The sequence below is a fragment of the Numida meleagris genome, chromosome 2 (genome assembly GCF_002078875.1).
Source record: "Numida meleagris isolate 19003 breed g44 Domestic line chromosome 2, NumMel1.0, whole genome shotgun sequence".
Lineage (NCBI taxonomy): Eukaryota > Metazoa > Chordata > Aves > Galliformes > Numididae > Numida > Numida meleagris.
Window position 1 is genome coordinate 60,346,543 of NC_034410.1, and position 20,661 is coordinate 60,367,203.

At 41.1% G+C, this 20,661-nt stretch overlaps 1 protein-coding gene across 7 annotated transcripts in view; it reads right to left on the reverse strand.

The window, feature by feature from the left end:
* PHACTR1 (phosphatase and actin regulator 1) overlaps window positions 1–20,661 on the reverse strand; it is a 304,922-nt gene that overhangs the window by 271,048 nt on the left and 13,213 nt on the right. For 5 of the 7 annotated variants that reach the window (XM_021385729.1, XM_021385727.1, XM_021385728.1 and 2 more), the window contains exons 4-5: window positions 20,460–20,606; window positions 7,437–7,541 (exon numbers count right to left, since the gene is read on the reverse strand). In XM_021385729.1, coding sequence (XP_021241404.1) covers window positions 7,437–7,541; window positions 20,460–20,606 — 252 coding nt within the window. The remainder of the gene's footprint in view (window positions 1–7,436; window positions 7,542–20,459; window positions 20,607–20,661) is intronic. The other 2 variants (XM_021385733.1, XM_021385731.1) reach the window with 1 other exon arrangement.

A 20,661-nucleotide genomic window follows, 5' to 3' on the forward strand; every position in this document is an offset into this window, starting at 1 on the left:
GCAAAATACTTATGCAATGCTGCAATGAAAAGAACACACTGCAAGAGCAGCCACTTTCATTACCAAGAAGCTTTCAAAATCTCTGAAAGTCAGAGAGCCTGCAGAGGGAGAAGAGAGAAATCAAGTCCAGGGACTGCTAACACTGAACTGCTAAGCACATTGGTTTTGATGAATCCAGGTCTGCGGAAGGCCTGCAAAAAAGTTGACTGAAAAGATTTAACAGTTTTAACTGTCCAAGTAAAATTCTTTGATCAAGTACATTTTGAAAGCACAAAATCCCTGCTACCTCAGCAGAAGATTAAAGAATTTCTCTGCACAAAAGCTGGGATTCTGCAGGAAGAAATCCAATGAACCATTTGGGAAATGGTGACCTCTCTGTGAACCTCAGAGACAGCCTCCGAGTTATTTTTCACTTTCCATTGCTGAATCTCACCTTTAACATCAGGAACACAACTTAATTCACATTTATCCATTGAAAAAAATCTTTTAACTTTTGTACCTAGATTTATGCTTACAATGCTAGTTGAGTAAACATACTGAGTAAAGCTTCTTAGAAGCATTAGGGGTACATCAATAAATACCCGGGGACATTTCCTCTCCTTCTCCCGCCCAAACTCTTTTCCTCACTGTCAACGGTTTACGGGCGTTAGGCCCGATTCCGTGACAAAGGGGACGGGGGACCCAAGGGCCCACGTCCCGGGAAAAGGGGAAAGGGGAAAAGGGTAGGGAGATGGCCCTGAGAGCAAAGAACGGCGGCAACAATCTGAGGAGAAACAAACTAATTTACTAAATAAAATATCGGAATGCAAAACAACACACTATAATACAATATAATTACAATTTAAGCTGATAAATCCAATACAGAGAGAGAGAATGTCCCAAAATCAAGGTAGGCCTTACTCTACTACCGACAATAAGACGGCTGGAGAGCGAGGTGCTGCCAAGACGAGAGACGGCAGAAAAAAGGGACAAGGTCTCGTGATCTGCAAGTTTTTATACTGCGAGCTTCTATCTTTTCCCTCCGGCTGGAAAATGGTAACAAAGGAGCAAAGTACCGTGGGGACTGTAGTAGTCCTTCTCTTCTGAGAACTAGGTATGTCCACTACATGATGTTATGATGTGGAATACCAATAACCGAAAATCACAAAACCATGACACTCACAGATAAGACTTGAATGCACCAAGGAATAGATCTAAATTTGTTTGAATAAAAAAATGGAAAAAAAAAAGGAGCAGAAAATGAAGTAGTTCAAGTCTTGTACTAATAGCGGGTCCACCTTCCCTATTAAATCTTGTTCAAATGTAGCTTCTCTGTATATTTCCAGGCATAAGCTGGAAATTACAGCTGTGCGTCCCTGCCATCTTATTCATAACAGTATTCAGAAGAAAGTCTCTTTCTTAGACTGAAAGAGAAAGGTTAGTATTCCAAGATCAACTGCTTCAAATTTTTTGAAAAAGCAATGGGGTTGTGCAGAAAAGAAAATCTCAGTTAAAAACCCTATCTGGGTAAGCAAAGACTTTCAGCACCACGTATTGTATACTTTTACATATTCTTACATGTACATCTAACATATTCTTACAGGAAGAAAGGAACTGATTTAAATGTGTTCTCACAAATAAAAAGGAACCAATGTAATATAAAGAGACTAAAGAACAAATAAAGCACAACTGATTTGTAGCAATTAAAGTACCAGGCTAAACATAAGAAACATCTGCACAGAATGTGTTATCAGCAACTAAGTCCTCTTTATTTGAGCTTCCACAGGAAAATAATTTGAATTGAAAGGGTGGTGATGTTCTATGCTTTTTTGGTGGCGGTGATAGTGGGGCTTTTTGTTTGTTACTTTGACTGATTTCTTGTTTAGTCATTTGCTTTTTTTTTTTTTTGAGATTTCCAGTAACCAAACAAGGAAACTCCTAGGAAATATGATGAGTTGCTTTATTGAAAAGCTATAAGACATGCAATTACACTCATCACTACCCAGTAACTGCAGAAGAATAAAGACAATAGAGAAAGAACACTCCAGTTAATCAGTCAAAAAAAGAATGGAAACTCGTCTCAAACAAAAGTGAGAACTGAAGCAATGAGAGCAAGGATAATATAGATGGCTCACTCAAAACAACTGAAATAGAAATATGTCTTAAAAACAGGACAACAGTAAATAAACTTACAACTATAAGCAAACAGCGTATAAACTCACACGCATGTGTGGAAGGGTCAGGAAACAACATCTCAGCTGAAATTCAGAGTAATGAACTAGAGCTACAAGCAGTGTCACTGGTGACTTGGAAAACAGAGTAAGATTTGGCAAGAAGGGCAAAGGATACCTAAGGAATATTTTAGTTATCTCCTTTTCTTTCATCAAACTGTAGCCAACCTCAGGATTACCTATAGACTGAATTACCTTGAAAACTGAACAACACAAGTCACCAGAAAGGATCAAAGTGAGGGATGCACAAGAGCCACCTTTAGTCTGTACTCTTTTACATTAAGAAAAAAACAGGAAGTGATCCAAAGATATTCGTAGAGGTCTGAGAAATGTTAAAAAGTAAAAAATAAAGAAGTTACATTTATCTGAGGCATCCGACATTCATTTCATAAGAGATGCATCTGTTTTTTTCTTTAGATGACTGGCTCATAAAATAGCAGAATGCTTCAGGAAGCTGCACAAGGACATCACATCAATTTTTAAACAACTACAGGCAAATGCGTGGTTTGTCACATGGAAAGTTTTATCACAAAATATTCACACTGATATTTTCAGAGCGTACTGTCAGTACAAATTATAAGTAATACACGTTACCACAAACATTCAATTACACTAAATATATGACTAGTTTCTTATTTATTGAAAGGCCACAGAGGCATTCCTTAATACTGGATTTGCTAAACCTACAACAGATGGTGGTACCTCAACTGTTTGCATTTAATAATCTACAAAAGAAAAGCATTCCTTTTATTTAAAAAAAAAAAAAAAAAAAAGTTTTGTGAAGGGAAGTAGGCTTCCCCTTCAGATCTTTACAGTAGGTCTCCGAAAATGATGCTCTGTTCCACTGCAATTCATTGTAAATTGAGGTCTGATTAATTCTACACAATCAAAATTATGAAACAGAGGGTACCTAGTGTTAGTACCAATTTCCAGAAACTGGCACGCAGAAAGAAAAAGAATTTCCTGGAAGGTTATGACCTTACAACACTCCAGGTAAAAACACACCAAAAACAACAAACCACAATAACACCAAGGGAGGAAAAACCTCCACGCAGGTAACTCAAGCCCCAGTTCCGATGCAAGGCTCAACCATTCTGAAATGTGGCAAGCTGTAAGTGAGCCCTGTCTACCATGGGCACTACAGAAGAAACCCTAATCAGCTTGAGCCATGTATTAGGAATTGTCTCAATGACACTGTCTCTCTTAAGTACTACAATTAAGGCTAGAAAAGGTCTTTCACAATTACGGTCACAGATTGCCTGTTGGATGTATGAATGAGTGCAAGTTTTTTTCACGTAGTATAAACTTGTATAGCAAAACAGCAGACTAAAATCCCAGATTTAAGACATTATTTCTGTGTTTCTTTTGTCCGGTTGAATACTAATTTCCCATGGCAATGCTGTGGAATCCAAAAGTAGGTATTTCATGAATCAGCATCAAAACAAAAGCATGAAATTAATAAAGTAAAAGGATTCAGTGTTTGATATATTATGTAGCCAAAACTGCCATACAGGAAGCAGCATGGTGTTTCTGCTTTTAGCTGAACCACAAACAACCAAAACCAAAATAAACCCCACAAGCCACCAACTCCTTTCCTACAATTGCACTTGGCATACTTCTAACTTTTCAAGTATTTCTGAAGCTGTACTTTAGAACAAATGCTCACATTTCATTCACAAGTCTGCTGAAATATAGATAAAGGCAGCATACTTAATTGGAAACCCTATTGGATGGACAGACACAAACCATAATTGATTTGAAAATCCATTTTTTCCTCCTCATTTCTGATCATCCTTGATTATCGTATAATCAAAATTTACATCAGTGTAATCACACTGAGGCTCTCCTACAAGAACACCGATTTTGGTGGTAAAAAAGAATCAAGAGGTTGTTCCAGCCCCACTACTAACTGACCTCTTCCAGTAGAACACCATCTGAATGGCTGAGAGTGGGGTCTTCATGACTTCAGTTTTCATGCATTAGTCTCCAGGCAAAGGAGATGAAAGGTAGCAGAACATGCAACTGCATATGCACTGAGATCTAACAAGTATGAAGAACAGCACAGGGCCTGGCCAGGGATTAGGTGTTCAAATACATCTGGAGAATTTAAGTGATGCTCATAAGGAACGCTTACCAGATTTTTAGTCATTCTACTTGCTGAGAGGAAAAACAACTCCCTTGAGACTCCTTAAGAGCTGCATGTAGAAGAAAGCCAGAGCAGGATCCTGCTGATGCCAAAGTCTGTGGGGCCTCAGCGTTTTCTGATATGCATCGAGCAGCATTTCCTCCAAGCTGCAGAACGCGTGACCTTCATCCTCCTTCAGTGGCAAGTACAACTGATGCATTGCTAGCCCTGAGTTTAGATCACTCAGTAAAAGCCCCATCAAATCCAGTGATTTGTACTAAATCTGTATTTGTACTAAAACTGTACTAAAAATCCTGCCTACAAATCAGCAAGGCAGAGTGTGGAAAAAAACTAAATAATTTTAACAAGAAGGCTTACATTATTTACATCTCCTTCTTGCTGGGCTTACAATAGCTTAACTCAGAGGAGTTCCTTTTTGTTGACACAGACCTAACCTGAAAAGGAAGCACTGATGGTTTTCAAGCAGACAAATACTGAGGGACAAACATTCTTGTCTTCAAGGGCTGGATCCATAGGGCAGTGGCACAGAATGGCAGCACAGCAGGGAAGCCCTGAAGGGCAGATTTCTTCTCTGACACAAGAGCAGAGCACGGCTGGTGCTGAGAAACATGAATTACCTTAATGCTTCTTGTTGTAGGCACCTACCTTGGTGTGACACACATCCCAGCAGGAAGACTGCTCGGTGGGGTCCAGACTGCACAGAGAAAGCAGATCTTCCCATCTCACACAGCAGAGATGGAAGTGCTCTGGGAGGCATGTTGCTAACTGCCTTTCCCTCTCACCCTCCTGATCCCCTGGCAGCAGCGTGTCATTTCTGCAACTGCTCCCAAGTGCAGTCCCATTGCAAGGAGCAGGACTGCTTGAGCAAGTAGCTGCTACTCAAAACCTGTCACCTTCACACTCGGCATAAGCTTCCAACTCTGAGAATTACCAGTTTCGTGGTGATTCATGTAACAAGGCAGCCCATGCAGCATCAAGATAAAAATGCCTCCTTGCAGTGAAGCAAGCAGCAAAAAGCTCTGCATATTCCCAGCTCCAGGTTACAGGTATCTTTCTTCCCTTCTTTCTGTCTCACCATCTTTTTTTTTTTGTTTTCATGATTATTATTATTCATATTTAAACGTTCATGTTGTGTTAAATCAAGGTAACTGTCAATTGCAAATCTGACAATAACAAATGATTTTTTTTCTTTTAGTTACTGTACTGTGTCTTTAGAAAATAAGTTGTTCTATGAACACCACTGCAGCAGCACATTATTCTTTTTTTTCTTATCTTCTACTTCTACAGTATGGTTTTAAAAATTTTAATTATTAATTACCAGTAGTTACTTAAGTTAAATATCTCTCATACTTCAGATGCAATATCATCTCATGCTTTTCATCACACCACTAACTTTAGTCTTTCAGTCCATGAGAAGGAGTTCATGAGTAAAAAGGCAATTGTGGGCACTCCAGTTTCACCTTCATCTTTTTCCAGAGTGCAGAATATTTGGCTTTTCTATTTCTTGGCATTTAAGATGCTAATACTGGGCCCCCTGCTGCCCTGTTAACTGCTAGATAATGCATCATCTGACAGTTACTAGCACTTTAAAGAAAACCTGCAGGAATTCTGACCTCCGCTATTTTATTGTATTACAATACTTTTGGAACCTAAAAGCTTTGAAAGTCTGGTTTGAACAGAGAAGAGGCTAAAGACAGAACACAGTCCATATTTCATAGCCTGGGTTTGTCATCAAACCCTTCAAGGACATAGCCATTTCGGTAAGATTCCTTCCCCATCCCTTCAAATCCTTCTACCAGCAAACTCCACGTCCCAGTATCCATTAGAGTTCAGATCTATGGCAGCAAACAGACAAGAAATGGATGTGAACAAGTCAAGACTGTCACATTTTCTCTTGGTTTTCCTCTCAGATTCTGCCAAATAAACCTACAGTGATGAAGTTGAAAACCCCCAAGACATGAGCAACCTACAAGAAAAGCATGCAATTAATAAAACTATATGCAGGTCAGCCACTGAAAAGCAATATTGAATTAGGGAGTAGATCGGGCTTTTTCATAGGATTTTCAAAGTCCATACACCAAAGTAAACTCTCCACCACATTAAGGCTAGGACAGTTTCTAAGCACTGAGTAGCAAGCCCGGACTAAAACAATAGGCCCTATATCATGAAAACAGCTCACTAGCTTTGCATTTACTTCTGATATGCTTCTTGCTGAGAGCTCATTGATTCTTTGGACATCATGTGAGTGACATTATTCTGAAAAATACAGTACCAGTGAAATCAGACTCCAACACTGCTGCCAGTGCCTGGCAAGCCTGCTCTAGGAGAATGAAAATCCTGTTCAAAACTTCCAGGCTCTTGATTTGCCTAATGAAACGCCCCCACCTGCTAACTGTTACATCTATTTCTCATTCCTCTCCTCAAATGCAGAAGACTCAATGCTCTGAAGATGCAAGTCAACATTGAAAAAATCGCTCTGCACTCCAAATGACCAAAACAAAAGCACTTATATGACTTCTGTAAACTTTGTCCATTATTTCTCTGACTTTCTGATGGGCATAGCCAATGTGTTCTGCAACAGTTAAAGAACAGTAACAGTCACATACCCCTGAATTATCTATCCTTTTGACACTACAGAGAGCAAAAGATCAGATGTGGTGAACTGCTGCTTCAATTCAGTGCTTCCACTACTTTGTATTAACTGCAGAGATCCCAGCTAACTCAGCAGTGTCTATTAATATTTCAATAGAGTTAATTAATACTTATCTGCTAGCAATTATAGGATGAGAAATACAGTTTTTTCCCCTTGCTGTTGTACTAGTGTACCAACACAATGATAGATATAGCACAGCAGTGTCCTCATTGGCCCAGAAAAGTCTTTAGTGCAGGCGCTGTGAGGTCAGCCACAAATTACTTTCTACAGGGCATCCTGAGGACAGTAGTAAGGCTAAGGCAGGTAGCATCTCCTGCTATACAGTTTTTCTTAGACAGAAATATATACATTTCCAGGACGTGTCAGATTGGCCATGCATGCTCTGTGGAGATGCTCTTTGAACATACAGAAAAGTACATAGACTTACAAATGTCCAGAGGCAGGCTTAGTCTATTGCTCTGATGGGCTTGCTTCGCATCTGGAGATCCCTGGCAAACGTTTTGCAGACTTGGATTCCTTCCCCGCAGAGAAGCTGTGTTTGGGCAGAAACAAGAAGAAACCTGGCACATCTGACAACTGTAAGCCACGGAGATATTCAGAGGCTGTATGAGCCAGCAGCCCAAGTGAGGGGGAAGAGACTATGCAAACATTAACGGTGCGCTATGATTCGGGATCTGGGGAACACTCCTGCCTTCCTAAAGCTGTACATGTGTCCCAGGTACACCACTGCCACGCATTAAGGTGCACATCAGACACATGTATCTGTGGCTCTGGTTTCCAGGAGGCTGATCTATGCAAACACAGCACCTAGGGAACTATCTCAGTCTGCAGGCAACACAGAATGTAACAGCTGCAAGGATGTTTCTTTACTGAATTATTGCATTTTGATGACTATCCAAACAAGAAAAACAGCAGTACTTGAGAATGAAAAACATCATTTAAACAGCTGTAACTCCCTTCTCCAGTAGCCCATTTCAAGCTAAGTAACAATCAGCTTCAGTGGCATTTTGTTTCACAACATTATTTTCACCCGGTCTAAATGGCTTTACACCGCTCAGCATTGTTGTGGACATTCTCTCTTTCACCTTAACAAATACAAATGCTTCCTTGGGCCCAAGTGAAAATGAGGGTGCAAGAAGAGAAAATGCAAGGTTCTAGGAATTCAATTTGCCATTTAAAGACAGATTTGGGAACATTCTTGTGAAATCTGTTAGCGATGAACCAAGACACATCAGTGTTTTCCTAAAGTGGATTCTTTCACGGTCATAATAAGGCAAACCAAGAGAGAGCTAAGAAATTCAGCTTAACCGCGAGACAACATTTCTTCCTTTTCCACAGCTAATTACTGAAGTATTTGTACAGATTTAGTATTTATTTGAAGAAGGATGTGCTAATGGTGATCTACCCAAAACTGTGTTATCTATGTAATACAAGTTCACATTGCAGCAAATTTAAGCACCAATCACAACGATCATCACACAGAAGCTCCTCTAAGACATTTTTCACTATCTTCCTCAAAAGGCATTTCAAACACCATGCAGCAATTCTATCCTATAGGGAGGGGAATTGAATACAGCCATCTAGTTACTGCTGTACCAGTGTACCTTAATTACTCTGCAACTCTTTAAAGGCTGTTTTGGGAGACTTATACAGTATAAAAGGCAACCAGAGCTTCAGGTAACTGTTTGGTATCCACTGGGAACTAGGAACTGTACTGTATAAAAGGGCCTATGAATACAAGTATAATTTAAACAAACAGGAAAGCAGTCTGATGAGCTCTTTAGAATTGTCTTTTGTTTACAAGCCCCCTGAACTACTTAAAACTGCACTAGAAGTAAATCTATTTGCTCATCTTTGGTATCCTTCTCCTGAGAGGAAAGGGAGGAGAAAGAAGAGCAAAAAAACTCTGAAAAGCACTGCTTTTACTTAATTTTTGAAGCTGTGAGAAAAAGTTTCTAAGGTGAGGAGCACAGGTACACAGACCCATCACCAGAACCCTCACCAGGCAAATCATGCAAGTGTAGTGACAGAACGTCGCAATGAGGTAAGTTTCTTTGCATGAGATGTATGCCTAAACCTTTGCTCTGAGGCCAACGTGGTTTCAGGGTATTGTAGAGTCAGTACATAAAGAGTTGACAAAGAACCTGCACTGGCTTTTATACTCACATCCTTAGCCAATATGATGAAAAATACAGAGAAGCTCTGTTACAAAAAACTGCTATTTCTCCAATCTCAAAAGAAGGATGACTACAATGCAGTTTTCAGAAGAGAGGATGAGTACTTTAGAGAGAGCATCCACTCTACTACACAGAATTAAGGCAGGATATTCCCAAGGGAAACAGAAAAAATCATCAGAGGACTCTGTCAGCAGCAAGTGGTTGGCACTCAGGTTTTAGTTTATAGAGGAGAATAAAAGCTTTTATGAAGGTACATAAATACCTCTACATTTGTGCCACAAGATACAAAAGATCTATCAAGAAAAAGTATCTTTGACTCGGATATAATATTCTGTGTATACAGACTTATAGAAACGATTTAAGAGATGCTAAATAATAAAAATATAATCCTCTGTATCAAAAATAAAACCTAAGAAGTAGAGGAAAAATACACCAAACAACAAAAAAATCCCAACACATTCTGTTCTAGCACAAAGAAACATCTTTCCTCTGTCCACTCTTCAGGGAAAGAAATATATCTTAATGACTACATCCACTTTGCCCTTTCATCCCTTTCTCCATACATACAATGTCTTCCCAGAAAAAAAGGGATTGATCCCTTCCAAAATTTGGAGAGGGAAAAAGTAAGTAAAGCTTACTAAGCTTGCTTAATCACTTCATTGTGATTAGAGAAAGACACAGTACATATTCACCACCACTCTCACCCTTTCTGTCTGCACGATTTCTTGGTCTTCTGAGCTTCTGCCTCATGGAAAGGACATACGCGCTGGGTGGGATGACTAAGGACAACATGCATACACGTTCTTGTTTTCACTAAGCGACACGTTACTTAAGAGGTCACACTGTAAGCAGGAGCAATAATAATAGCAATACTCTTCTCCACCAATAAAACAAATAGACAAGGGACATCTTTATGTACAGTCCTGGGACTCCTCCTAAAATTTCAACACCAGCTAAAACAAGACATGAGAAAAGATCTAAGCTACCAAGAACACCTTCTTGGAGATTCAACCTATATTTCCTTGCTTAATTCATTTTAAACCTCTGCCTTAGATTCAATATAAAATTCTGAAGTGGGTAAAACACGAAGTTCCCAAAGGCAAGCCCTTCACAACATCCCATTCAACAAAGGAAGCTGCATGTACAGTAATGGCTATGGCACACTACAGCTCTGCTGCATACATAAACCTAATCCGTTAGTTTCACGTAAGTGAACAACTAAGATCATATGTGTTCCGGCACAGTGGCAAAAAGTTACATGGGACTTCAGATGTTTTGAATGATGGATTTTACTACAGCTTATCCTGTTATCACGCCCACTTTCTCAGTATAAGCCCCAATACCCTGCTGGCAGTAATCTTTTTCTTTCTCTTATCAGCCTTAATGAAAGATAAGTATCTCTTTATTCACTACACTGATACAGCTGATATGACTTTTTATTTTAGCAGACAGAGGGAAGAAAGGAGTTTAAAAGCAGAATGTATCTCTGAAAAGACAAGCAAACAAACAGTCCTCCATTCTGCTCCCTTTCACCACTAAGCACTACTTCTTAATGTTGCAGTTGACTACAGGTACAGAAACATAACCTTAAACAACTCCAAGGAGGGAGCAGTTAACACAGTTTCTGACCTGTCTACCTGTGACTGATGTGAGCAGTTGCAAGAGCAAGTACCTTGCTTTTCTGGAGCAATCCCTCTGCTGCCCACTAGAAGCCTTTTACACTGGGAACAGATGGTCTCCGTGTACTCCTGAGGCTGCTGACACAGATCCCCTAGGTACATCTGGGGCCGCCCTGGGGGCATCTGCTAAGAACATGCTTCTGCTGCCTTGGGCAGCACTAACTGGCAGCAGCTAAGTTTAGCAAGCCCTGCCAATTCTTAATGACATCCCATGCTCTCTTTCACCTTAATCTTGGTGACTCTTTCCCCTTGCTTCCTACTATTATGCCATAAAACATGTTAACAAAAAGCTATATTCCATCTGCGTAACGGTATTTCCCGACCAAACAGGTTTGTTGCTCTCCCCTTGGGTCTCCTTAGTGCTGCCAGAGCTGTTAGATGCACTGTTTCCAAAGGGAAAAGCTTTCAAGGTCTGACCCCAAGGTTATTCAGTGATGTCTATCTTGTTTTCTTTTAAAAAAATAGGCATTATTTATAAATTAATTTGTTCCTAAAATTATTATTTGTAGCAACCTTATCAAATTCATTCTACAGAATGGTTTGTTCATCTGAGCTTTGATATAAGACTGAATTACTGCTCAGGCCTTCTTGATTTCTTCTTTGCCTCTCAATCATATGCTACTATTTTGCAGGTTATTAGTTAATCCAATTTCTTTTTTTTATTATTTTTGAAATGGTCCAAGATTCTGCCATGCTTCCACACAGAGAAATTTAAAACAGTCAGTTGCTTTCCACTTATTTTTAGCCCTTTCAACCTACTACATAATTGTGATGACTCTGAAACAAACTTTAAAAGTTTTTTGAAAAGTTAATCACTATAGTGATCTACAAAGAGCCTTTACATGTAGCATAAGTCATAAGAAATAGGTGCTGATTAGACAGGGATAAGACAAAATTAAATTGTCCACAAATGGCTGAACATGCCAAATTTCTTTAATCAGCGACTACTTACTAGCAGCTTAATTCAGTTTATTTGTAGCTCTTCATGTCAGTATCTTCAATACACCACCTTTGCCTACAACAATCAAAAGAGCACTCACAAAGCAGAGAGTGGGAACACTTGCTCTAAGGAATTATTGGCTTGCCTGGGATCAGGGAAGCACCTTGTAGATTATATGGCTCTTTACCAGAGATCCTAAGAACACAGCGTGACCATTTAAAGCCCAAAGTTTCCAATGCATATATGGCAGCTCATAACTCAGCACAGACAGCCTTCAAGAAACTGCAGATTCATATGGTGCTGCTGCCAGCCCATGTAGCCCTGATAAACACCCAAAATTAAAAAGGTGGCAGGGAAAGAGAGGACACAGAAGCTGAGGGCATCACATGGCACCTCTTCACAATGGGTCAGTGGAGCACAGAGCACGCAGCAAAGCCTTTATGCTTTCAAATCTGGGACAGAGCATAGGGAAAAGCTATTCCCATGCCCATCAGTAGGTTCCTTACCACACCTAACTCATCTTTTTTTCCATAGGACAGAAGGGATGTACAGGCAGACAAGAGTCACACTGAAACAGATCCTGCTCAGTGTGGGGCATGAAGCTTGAAAACAGGCACTAGCTATTTCCAACACTCTAGCAAAGAATTGGATTTAGCCTTGATGAAAATTTCTCTTCCACTTTAATAATATATCAAGTATTTAATTTGCTTATAAACTATTAACCAGATATCTGTCTGTCCAAGTACTGTTAGCACTAATCATAAAAATCATATTGCGCTATAAATTATGCATAGATGTTCTGGTTAGCTGAAACATGTGCTGCAGTCATTACCCATCATAGTTAAAATGGCATATGTCCATACACTATATCAACACGAGAACACTTGTCAGATACTTCCCATACCTTATGTACTTCACAACCAGCATGAAACCACAGACAGTCTGGAGTGTTGATGGAACACTCAGGTCATCTTCCAGTGTTGCTTCCCTATTTTCTTGCTGAATTTGCTATCCATTAAAAACTGTCTTTAAGTATCAGCTTCATTTTGTTTCTAATAGGTTAAATGTAAGTATCAAGGAATGAAAGTTATTATGATGCCCTTTTACAAAGCCTGCAGTAACGGCAATAATTACCTTCTTTCAAATATTCAATAACATCAGCTCCATAACGAAACCTAGGGAAGGCAGCCATGTAGGGCCTCAGCATATCAATATAAAATAAGCCCATCAAAGGCAATCTAAACAAAATCAATAAAGTTGCAGGGTTATAAATAGTGAACTGCAAAAAATTTTACCTTAAAAGTATACTGAATGAAGAGAAAAGATTTAGCTGACCTTATTAACAAGTTGTATTACCATGTAAAACAAACTAATGTAATTAAAATGTTGTAGTTGACACTTTGCACCTTAGGAGATGCGCCGTTCTGGCTGTTCACCAGCAAAAAAGAACAAATGCAGACAAGTACAATATTCCACACTGATACCATGGTCTGAAGCACAAGAAGCAACTGTTAATAACAGAAGACTTCATTAGCATTGAGATTCCACATTATCTGAAAGCAGTTCAGGACATTCTTTCTGCATCAACGACTTCTGTCATACTTCAAAATCTTACAAACTTTAACACTAATTCTGATGGCACTATTACTTACATGTCTAGCTGTGAGTATTACTGTCAGTAGTCCCAATGAAACCAATTAGTTGACTCAGAGTAATTAAGCATTAGAGCTAATTATACCTGTTACTGGGAATTAGGCCTTTTCTTTTTACTAGATTTTAATGCAAATAATTCAGAGTTAGTATTGCTAGTTCTGACAATTATATCTAAAGTTTTAGAAAATGTGTTTTCCTTTAAGTCCTAGTTCCACTATGAAAACTACGATTCCTGATGAAACGAGAAAAAATAAAGGAGATTACAGTCTCCCATCCTGCAGGAATACACTAGATTGTATTAACCCAACAACCTTATCAAACAAAAGGCAAATATAAAGAGAATGTCTTACTTCAGCAAATTCTGTTACTTCAATTTCCAAGAAGAGCTGGGTTACCAACAAAGCACTACAGCAGTCTTACAATCATATCTAATGCAGACAGTTGTAAAATGCATCACATCTGCAACTCTTGACCCAGAATCAAACCTGCACCTTCCTTCTATATCCTGCCAGAATTGCTCCACAGCAATGTCAGAGATGGTGACTGCACTGGTGTTGGCTGCCTCCCTGACACAGAAAGGTGATGCATATGTGCACTGCCACAAGAATACGTAAAATTATTAAAGATATTTTTTATCCCATTCCACCAACATAGCCAGCACTCTGAAAAATGAATGGTGTATATTTTTCCTCTTGGCAGCTCCATCACCTTGACTAACTCTGCCTTTCCTTTCAAATTGTTCCCAGTTGTATTTGTTAACTAAAGCATCAACAATTCCTGTTTCGGTGACGGCTACTAAAGCAGAGGCGTCTCTCTACATTACAAGACTTTGAGAACCCTTAAACTTATTCCCATCTGGCAATCCCTTAAGAAACCTAGGGTCATGTCTCTTAAGCCAAGGGTCTCCAAAGCCAAGTGCAAGACTGAATCTCAGTTGTAGTCATGACCTCTCCTCTCAAAACAGAACATCTTCCTGACACATATAGCATCGATCCCAAGGCATTTTCAGCAGCCTTACTTAGTCTTGGAAAGGGATTTCTGTCTCAAATGGCATATTCTTATTGTATGATGTGTGGAGTGTGTTTTGGAGGCTTGATGTCACTGGTGTGCACTCTTTCCTGGGTTTGGGATGCAGACACAAAACAAGGGGTGGGTACAGATTTGGTGTCTAGTTGTGCTGCAACATAAGCAGCTTGGAGGCTAATGGTCATAATTCAATCGAAACAAAGTGCAAATGTGAATTTTGGTAATGCAAGGCCTGATTACAAAAGAGACCAGTTGTTCAGACTCTTTCATACAGGTATTCAGAAATGCTTTGTCGAAACCAGTGAAACAGCTTCATAAGAACAAGAGAATCTCCATGACAATAATCTGAGGGAGTGATTAGAACAGAGAAAGAAGGTGGAATTTTTCCAAGCTTGCATTTTTACTAATCTTTCTCCAGAAAGAAATAAAACATCCCACACACATTACAAAGCCTACTACTGCATATTTCTCCCCTGTTCTTCGGAGCACAACTTTTCCTATCTGAAATCATAAGCCCACCATAACTTGGAAGCATTTTTAAAAATACAAATGTATCCGTCAGATTACTCCTTAAATATAATTTCCAACCTGTTAACCCCCATAAATTCAAAGTAGCCTAAATTCCTAGTTATTCTAATCATGAAACAACATAGAATACTTTATTATAGGTAGACACAAACATACATTGGACAAACAGAAACAAAAAAAACACAACTCAAAAAACATTTAACATGACTACAGAGACAATTAATTGTGTTAGTGTACTAAATTATACGTAAGGATGACCAGAGGCAAAATGAGAAACAGATTTTTAAATAAAATGATGAGTTCTAGGAAAAAAATAGAAATAGATTAGATGGAGATTCCTGTAGAAAATCCAGCTAAGTCATTTAATTTTGTTTTCACATTCTTAGACTTTATCCCTTTCAGTGAGCTCCTTGCTCACTGAAGAAAAATGTACCATATTCTAGATAAATTAACATATGAGGCTAAGATGCATGACATTATCATTCCATTAGAAAGGAAAAGTGTGCATCATTTTACCCTCTGAAAAGTATTCAGTACAGCTCTAAAGCTATATGATGGAATGAATACAGCAAAACAAATAATAACACGAGGCACCCTACCACAGAGGCTGTAAGAAGATCTACGGCCCAAAAAGGCTGCCGAAGGTGTCAGGATGGTGGAAATGGAAGAAGCTTCTGATTTCAACTTTGTGTCCAGTTCAGACTGGGAAAATTCTTGTGTATGAAACCCACAGCCACTCTCCCAGGTTCTTTGTGTCCAGGCTATCCCACACCAGCCACGCTTCACAGAAACAACCAACTATGAATGTTTCCCAGCTCACTAACATTTGTCTTAGCATTCAGCTGTTTCTGCCAGGATTCTCCTCCTGCTTTGCTCCCTGTGAATTAATTCTCCTTGCAGCAGCACTAACACATGCTGCTGTGGGTTGTTTTTTTTTTGTTTTTTTTTTTGTTTTTTTTCCCCAATATGAGTTAATCGTCATCACTTTAAATGAGATTGAGCTGACTTGCCTTTCTAGATGCAAGAATCTTTCTTCTCTCCGCGTGGCAAAACTGTGCAGAGCCACTCAATCCCTTTCCTCTCAGCTTTGCTTTCCCAGAACACGTCCCAAGAGAACATGTGAGTCCATACAAAGAGATGAAACTGAGTTTTTATCATCGAAAGGAAGCAGAGACGTTTATTTCTACAGTTTGGCTCAGATCCCTAGCTGAAGTCTATAAACAACTTAGAACACTTGAGGATCCAGACAATTGGGTGAGATCTCTGAGTGACTTCAGTGCACCTGAAATCTGTGCTGTGCCTCAGGGCTGACTGAGCCAGTGGGGCTCTGGAGCTAGCACTGCCTGCAAGACCTCTACTTGTCTGTGCTTTCAGTGCCTTACTCCCTGCTCCCTGGTGCAAATCCTAACCCCTGCATCCCTCTGACCACGGGTTTCCATTCAGTTGCATCACTGGCCCATGACTTTCAGTTTAAGGTGCGGAGATGTTAAAATTCAAGAGCTCCCCTCCCCTCGTTGCACAGCACAGAGGCTAAATATATTCTTTCTTAAGGAATGTCGCCTCTTGGTTGACCGCTTGTACAGCTACTGCAGTCATTCTGCCCTTATATCATCATCAAGGCATTGGCTTTCTATCTCCCCAAGTTTTCATTCCCAGTTAAATTCTAAGTAGACAACCTTGTTCAAGCAAAGACTGATACTTGGTGACCTCCCTGAATCATCTTGGGAAGATAGATAAGGTAAATATCTTGCTCCCTTAACAAGAAATCTCTCTGTGAAAATCAGCACTGCAATGAATTGCAGTACAGATCTTACTTTTCAGCTAGGAAAAAGTATCCATCTGTATACAGAAGAAAACTTGGTCAGATCAGCTTAAGGTAGTACGGTCCCCTGCAGCCCACAGATGTGATATAAAGGGGAGGGCAGAAGAAAAACACACATATTACATCATTTAGTGAGAGTTGTAAGCGGTCTATTTCCTTATCAGTCACCACCTCTGCTAATTTATCAAACTTGAAAGCTACCTACCATGTACTGCCACTGTAAACTTAGAATATTTTGCAACAAGAGGAATATAATTAGGTCAAAGCCTCTAAAAACACATTAGCTTCTCAGATGGAACAGTCCCAGGAGAGAGATGATGCTATTGAACAGTTGTCACAGATGGAGGCTCAAGTTTTCAGAAGCAATTTGGGATTAGCTTATAGGTGCCTGAATAAGAAGGTTAGAAAGAAAATTTGAAAATTGCTGTTTAGAAGATGTGGAATAAAAGCCAAAGATGCTTGTTAAGAGATGGAGCCATGCCAGGTTGCTAAACAAAATAAAGAAAACAAAAGAAGGCCACTCAAAAGCAAGAGAACATTTCACATTCCTCTAGTGTGGCAATGGAGGAAGTTTTTCAGAACATTAAAAAAAATCATTTCTTTATGTGGACTGATTCATTATCAAATATGGAAAAAGAATTTGTATCTGTCTATATTTTTATTATGTTATGCAGCCACATTAATTTTGGCAGAAGAGGTAATCTAAATCCTTTGGGAAACATTATCCTCTTGATATGAGCACATAACTCAGATTAATAGGATTTGCATATGTATAGTAGTAAGGAAAATAACCCTGAGTTTGGAAAACAGCTTTGTATTTTAAACAGTTTGGGAAGACCAGCAAAAATATATACTGGGGACAAATAATTGAACAGCATTTATAACTCATGCTAGGTAATAATTGTGAGTTAATTGAGCAATATTTAGAAACAAGCAAAATAAGCTGGGATACTTTGGACAATCAAAGCAAAACCGTACATACATTCTGAAGAGAAGGGCAGATAAAATTTGCATTGTTAATCACTTTTTTTTTTTTTTACAGCACAGACCAAATCTATGCTTTCCCCGAATAGACTCTGTATGCAATCTCTCAGTTGTTCAACAATACAGATAACAACAGTAATGGTATAATTATAACTTACAGCAGAAGTAGATAAAAACCTGCTAGTTCTTAACCAGTGGTTGTAATTAAGAGTGGAGAAGGGTAGTATTCACTGCATCTGCTTATGTTTCATTAATAAAAGTGGATTTTAAGTTCCAATACAGCAAAGCAGCTGCATGCTGCATCCCAGCTCTTACCATGTCCTGAAAGAAGACAATGACTGGGCAATGCAACCCGATGTGTAGCAGCTGTAGGAAAAAATAGCTCTGTAACCAGTGGTTGAGCAGCAGCCGTAGATATGGAGTGCATGACACGGAAAACAAGTGATCAGCACATAAGGCAGAGGTTATCTCCTGTGCCCCACGTGTCACTTTACTTTCATTCAGGTTGAGAACAAAGCATCGCTTCCTTTCTACTCCCTTCCCATGCACAGGCATGGGAGCACACGTATCTTGGGTGTGCACCGCCAGGTAACCCACGAGAGTGCCGGGCACGGCGAGCATAGCCTCCTCCCCGCAGCGGAGCCGCTTCAGCACCGCGGGAGGAGGACAGCTCCCAGACACGTGCTCCGCCCGCAGCCGCAGCGCATCCGGAGAGACCTCCAGCACCCTCCAAAATAAGGCTCCAAAGCTAACCCGGCATCCCGCAGCAAGTTCACGCTAAAGTGGCTCAACAAGACGCCCAACAGCTGTTTCCCTGGAGTACAGCGTTCTTGCACTCAGCGTGCGTGGCTTGTGCTTTCTGCAGAACCAGGGGAGTAAACCCAAAAGCTCAGAAATGAAGTGGGCACCGCTGGCACGTTTCACTTACTTTGGCTCACTCACTCCATGCTGGTTGCTAAGCAATTTCTTTTTTTTTTTTTAAGCTCCAAACTACTCACTGCCAGATGGATTAATGAAAACACACGCTTGCACTGCTTAACACACTTTTCATTTATATTTCTTGATAAACCGACACTACTTTTAATAATTTATTTTGAAGGAATTCCACTTCTTAAAGTAAAGATGTAAATTCGAGGGAGGAGAGGAAAGCGGAGGAACAGAAAGAAGCTAAGTGTAATCATAACATTTTCCAGTGGATTGCAGAAAAGAGCCACCTAGGGACTTGAGTGTCCTCAGGGACTTGTAGTAAAGACAGCACGCCTGGCTCAGCGTAGAGATGTGAGGCACCAGGTGACCTGAAGGAGTCTTGCTCTTAACTGGTTTATCTATTTATAACTATGTGACATAGTATTATTACCTGTGACAGCGGAAGCCAACACAGGAGTATTTCAGCAGTCCAACAGCCACACGCAGCCTCGCACAATTTGCACCTTACACACAGCACTGCTCTTGGTGTTCTCACTCCTGGTTCCCTAGACTAAGACCTGGCTTCTGACACTGTACTCCAGTCTGTGCCCTGAAATACCACCAACTTACTACAGCTTGGCATGCCTTTAAGAAGTCACAATCAGAAAGGAATAATGACCCACTGCACAACGCAGCCAACTGTTCTGCCAGTGGTACAACCAAACCACATATTACCCATTACCAAGGGTGTAATTACAGCAAGGATGACAGGAGGGGGAGGGGAATCCCCTCCATCACCTAATGGAGGAGAAAACACGTCTCATCTCTGTCACCTCCAACTTTCAGCCAGCTGAAAGGGGGAGGAGGCATGGGGAGCCTCCAGCATGGCAAGAAGCAACTCCACGATGGCTCTTTACCTCTCTTAAGGAGCTGACAGGCTGAGCTGAAAGTGGGAGCTGCACCAAAGCACATCACACAAGGAAGCTGTTCCATCTGCTGCTGGGACACAAGGCTGCAGCAGGGGTTCCCAGCTATCAATCCTCCCTCACACCCTGACACACAGAGGATGTTCAGTGTGATACAGAAAGCCAACAGAAAGTACTTTCTTTTCCTTTGTGTTGGAGAGCAAACCAGCTCAAGTGTAGTTTACTGTTGACCCAGCCCATACCGGATGAAATGGTCGGAGGAGGGAAACAGCAGGCCTAGCACCTAGGACAAGCACCGCGTGCGGTATGAGCCATTGGGACAGCTGAAACCCAAGGTGCTATGAGGTGGCTACGAGGAAGGGGCAGAGGTAGAGAAGGAGCAAAAGGCTGGGCAGGGAGGCTAGTCCTGAGGCCGGTGAGTGGGGAAACAGGAAGGAGAAAGTGAATTTGGGGAGCCAGAGGTAGACCAGCAAGCAGCGGAGTGCACACAACTTGAGAGTGATGAAAAGCAACAGCAAGACAATGGCAGATCTCAGACCAGGTGGGCAAGGCGGGTGCGGGTGCCCTGGCACTTTGCAGGGCCAGCCCCACCACGAGCAGACAGCGGGGCCGTGGGGGAGGCGAGGGGCAGGTGGGACGGGCAGCACGCGGGCAGCGGGCCGGGGACCAAGCGCAGGCCCTGGGGGGCCGGGGGAGGCCGGGCTGCAGCCGGCAGGCCCCAGAGGTGCGAGGCAGGGCCTGGCAGCGGCCCCGGGGAGCTCGGCGGGCCCCCGCCCCCTGTCCCCACCCCGTACCGGGCCGTCTCTCACCTGCCTCGAGGTTGAAAGAGATGCGGGCCTCGGCGAGGTACGGAGTGTCGCTTTTGGAGCGGACGCGGCGGATGGGTCTGCGGTCGATGTCCTCCTCGGAAGATGCCGCCATTAATGTGGGCACGGTGAGCAGCGTGGCCCGGCGAGCTGGCGAGGGCGATCGGCGGCGCGGCGCGGGGCGGCCGGGCGAGGAGGGGGCGGC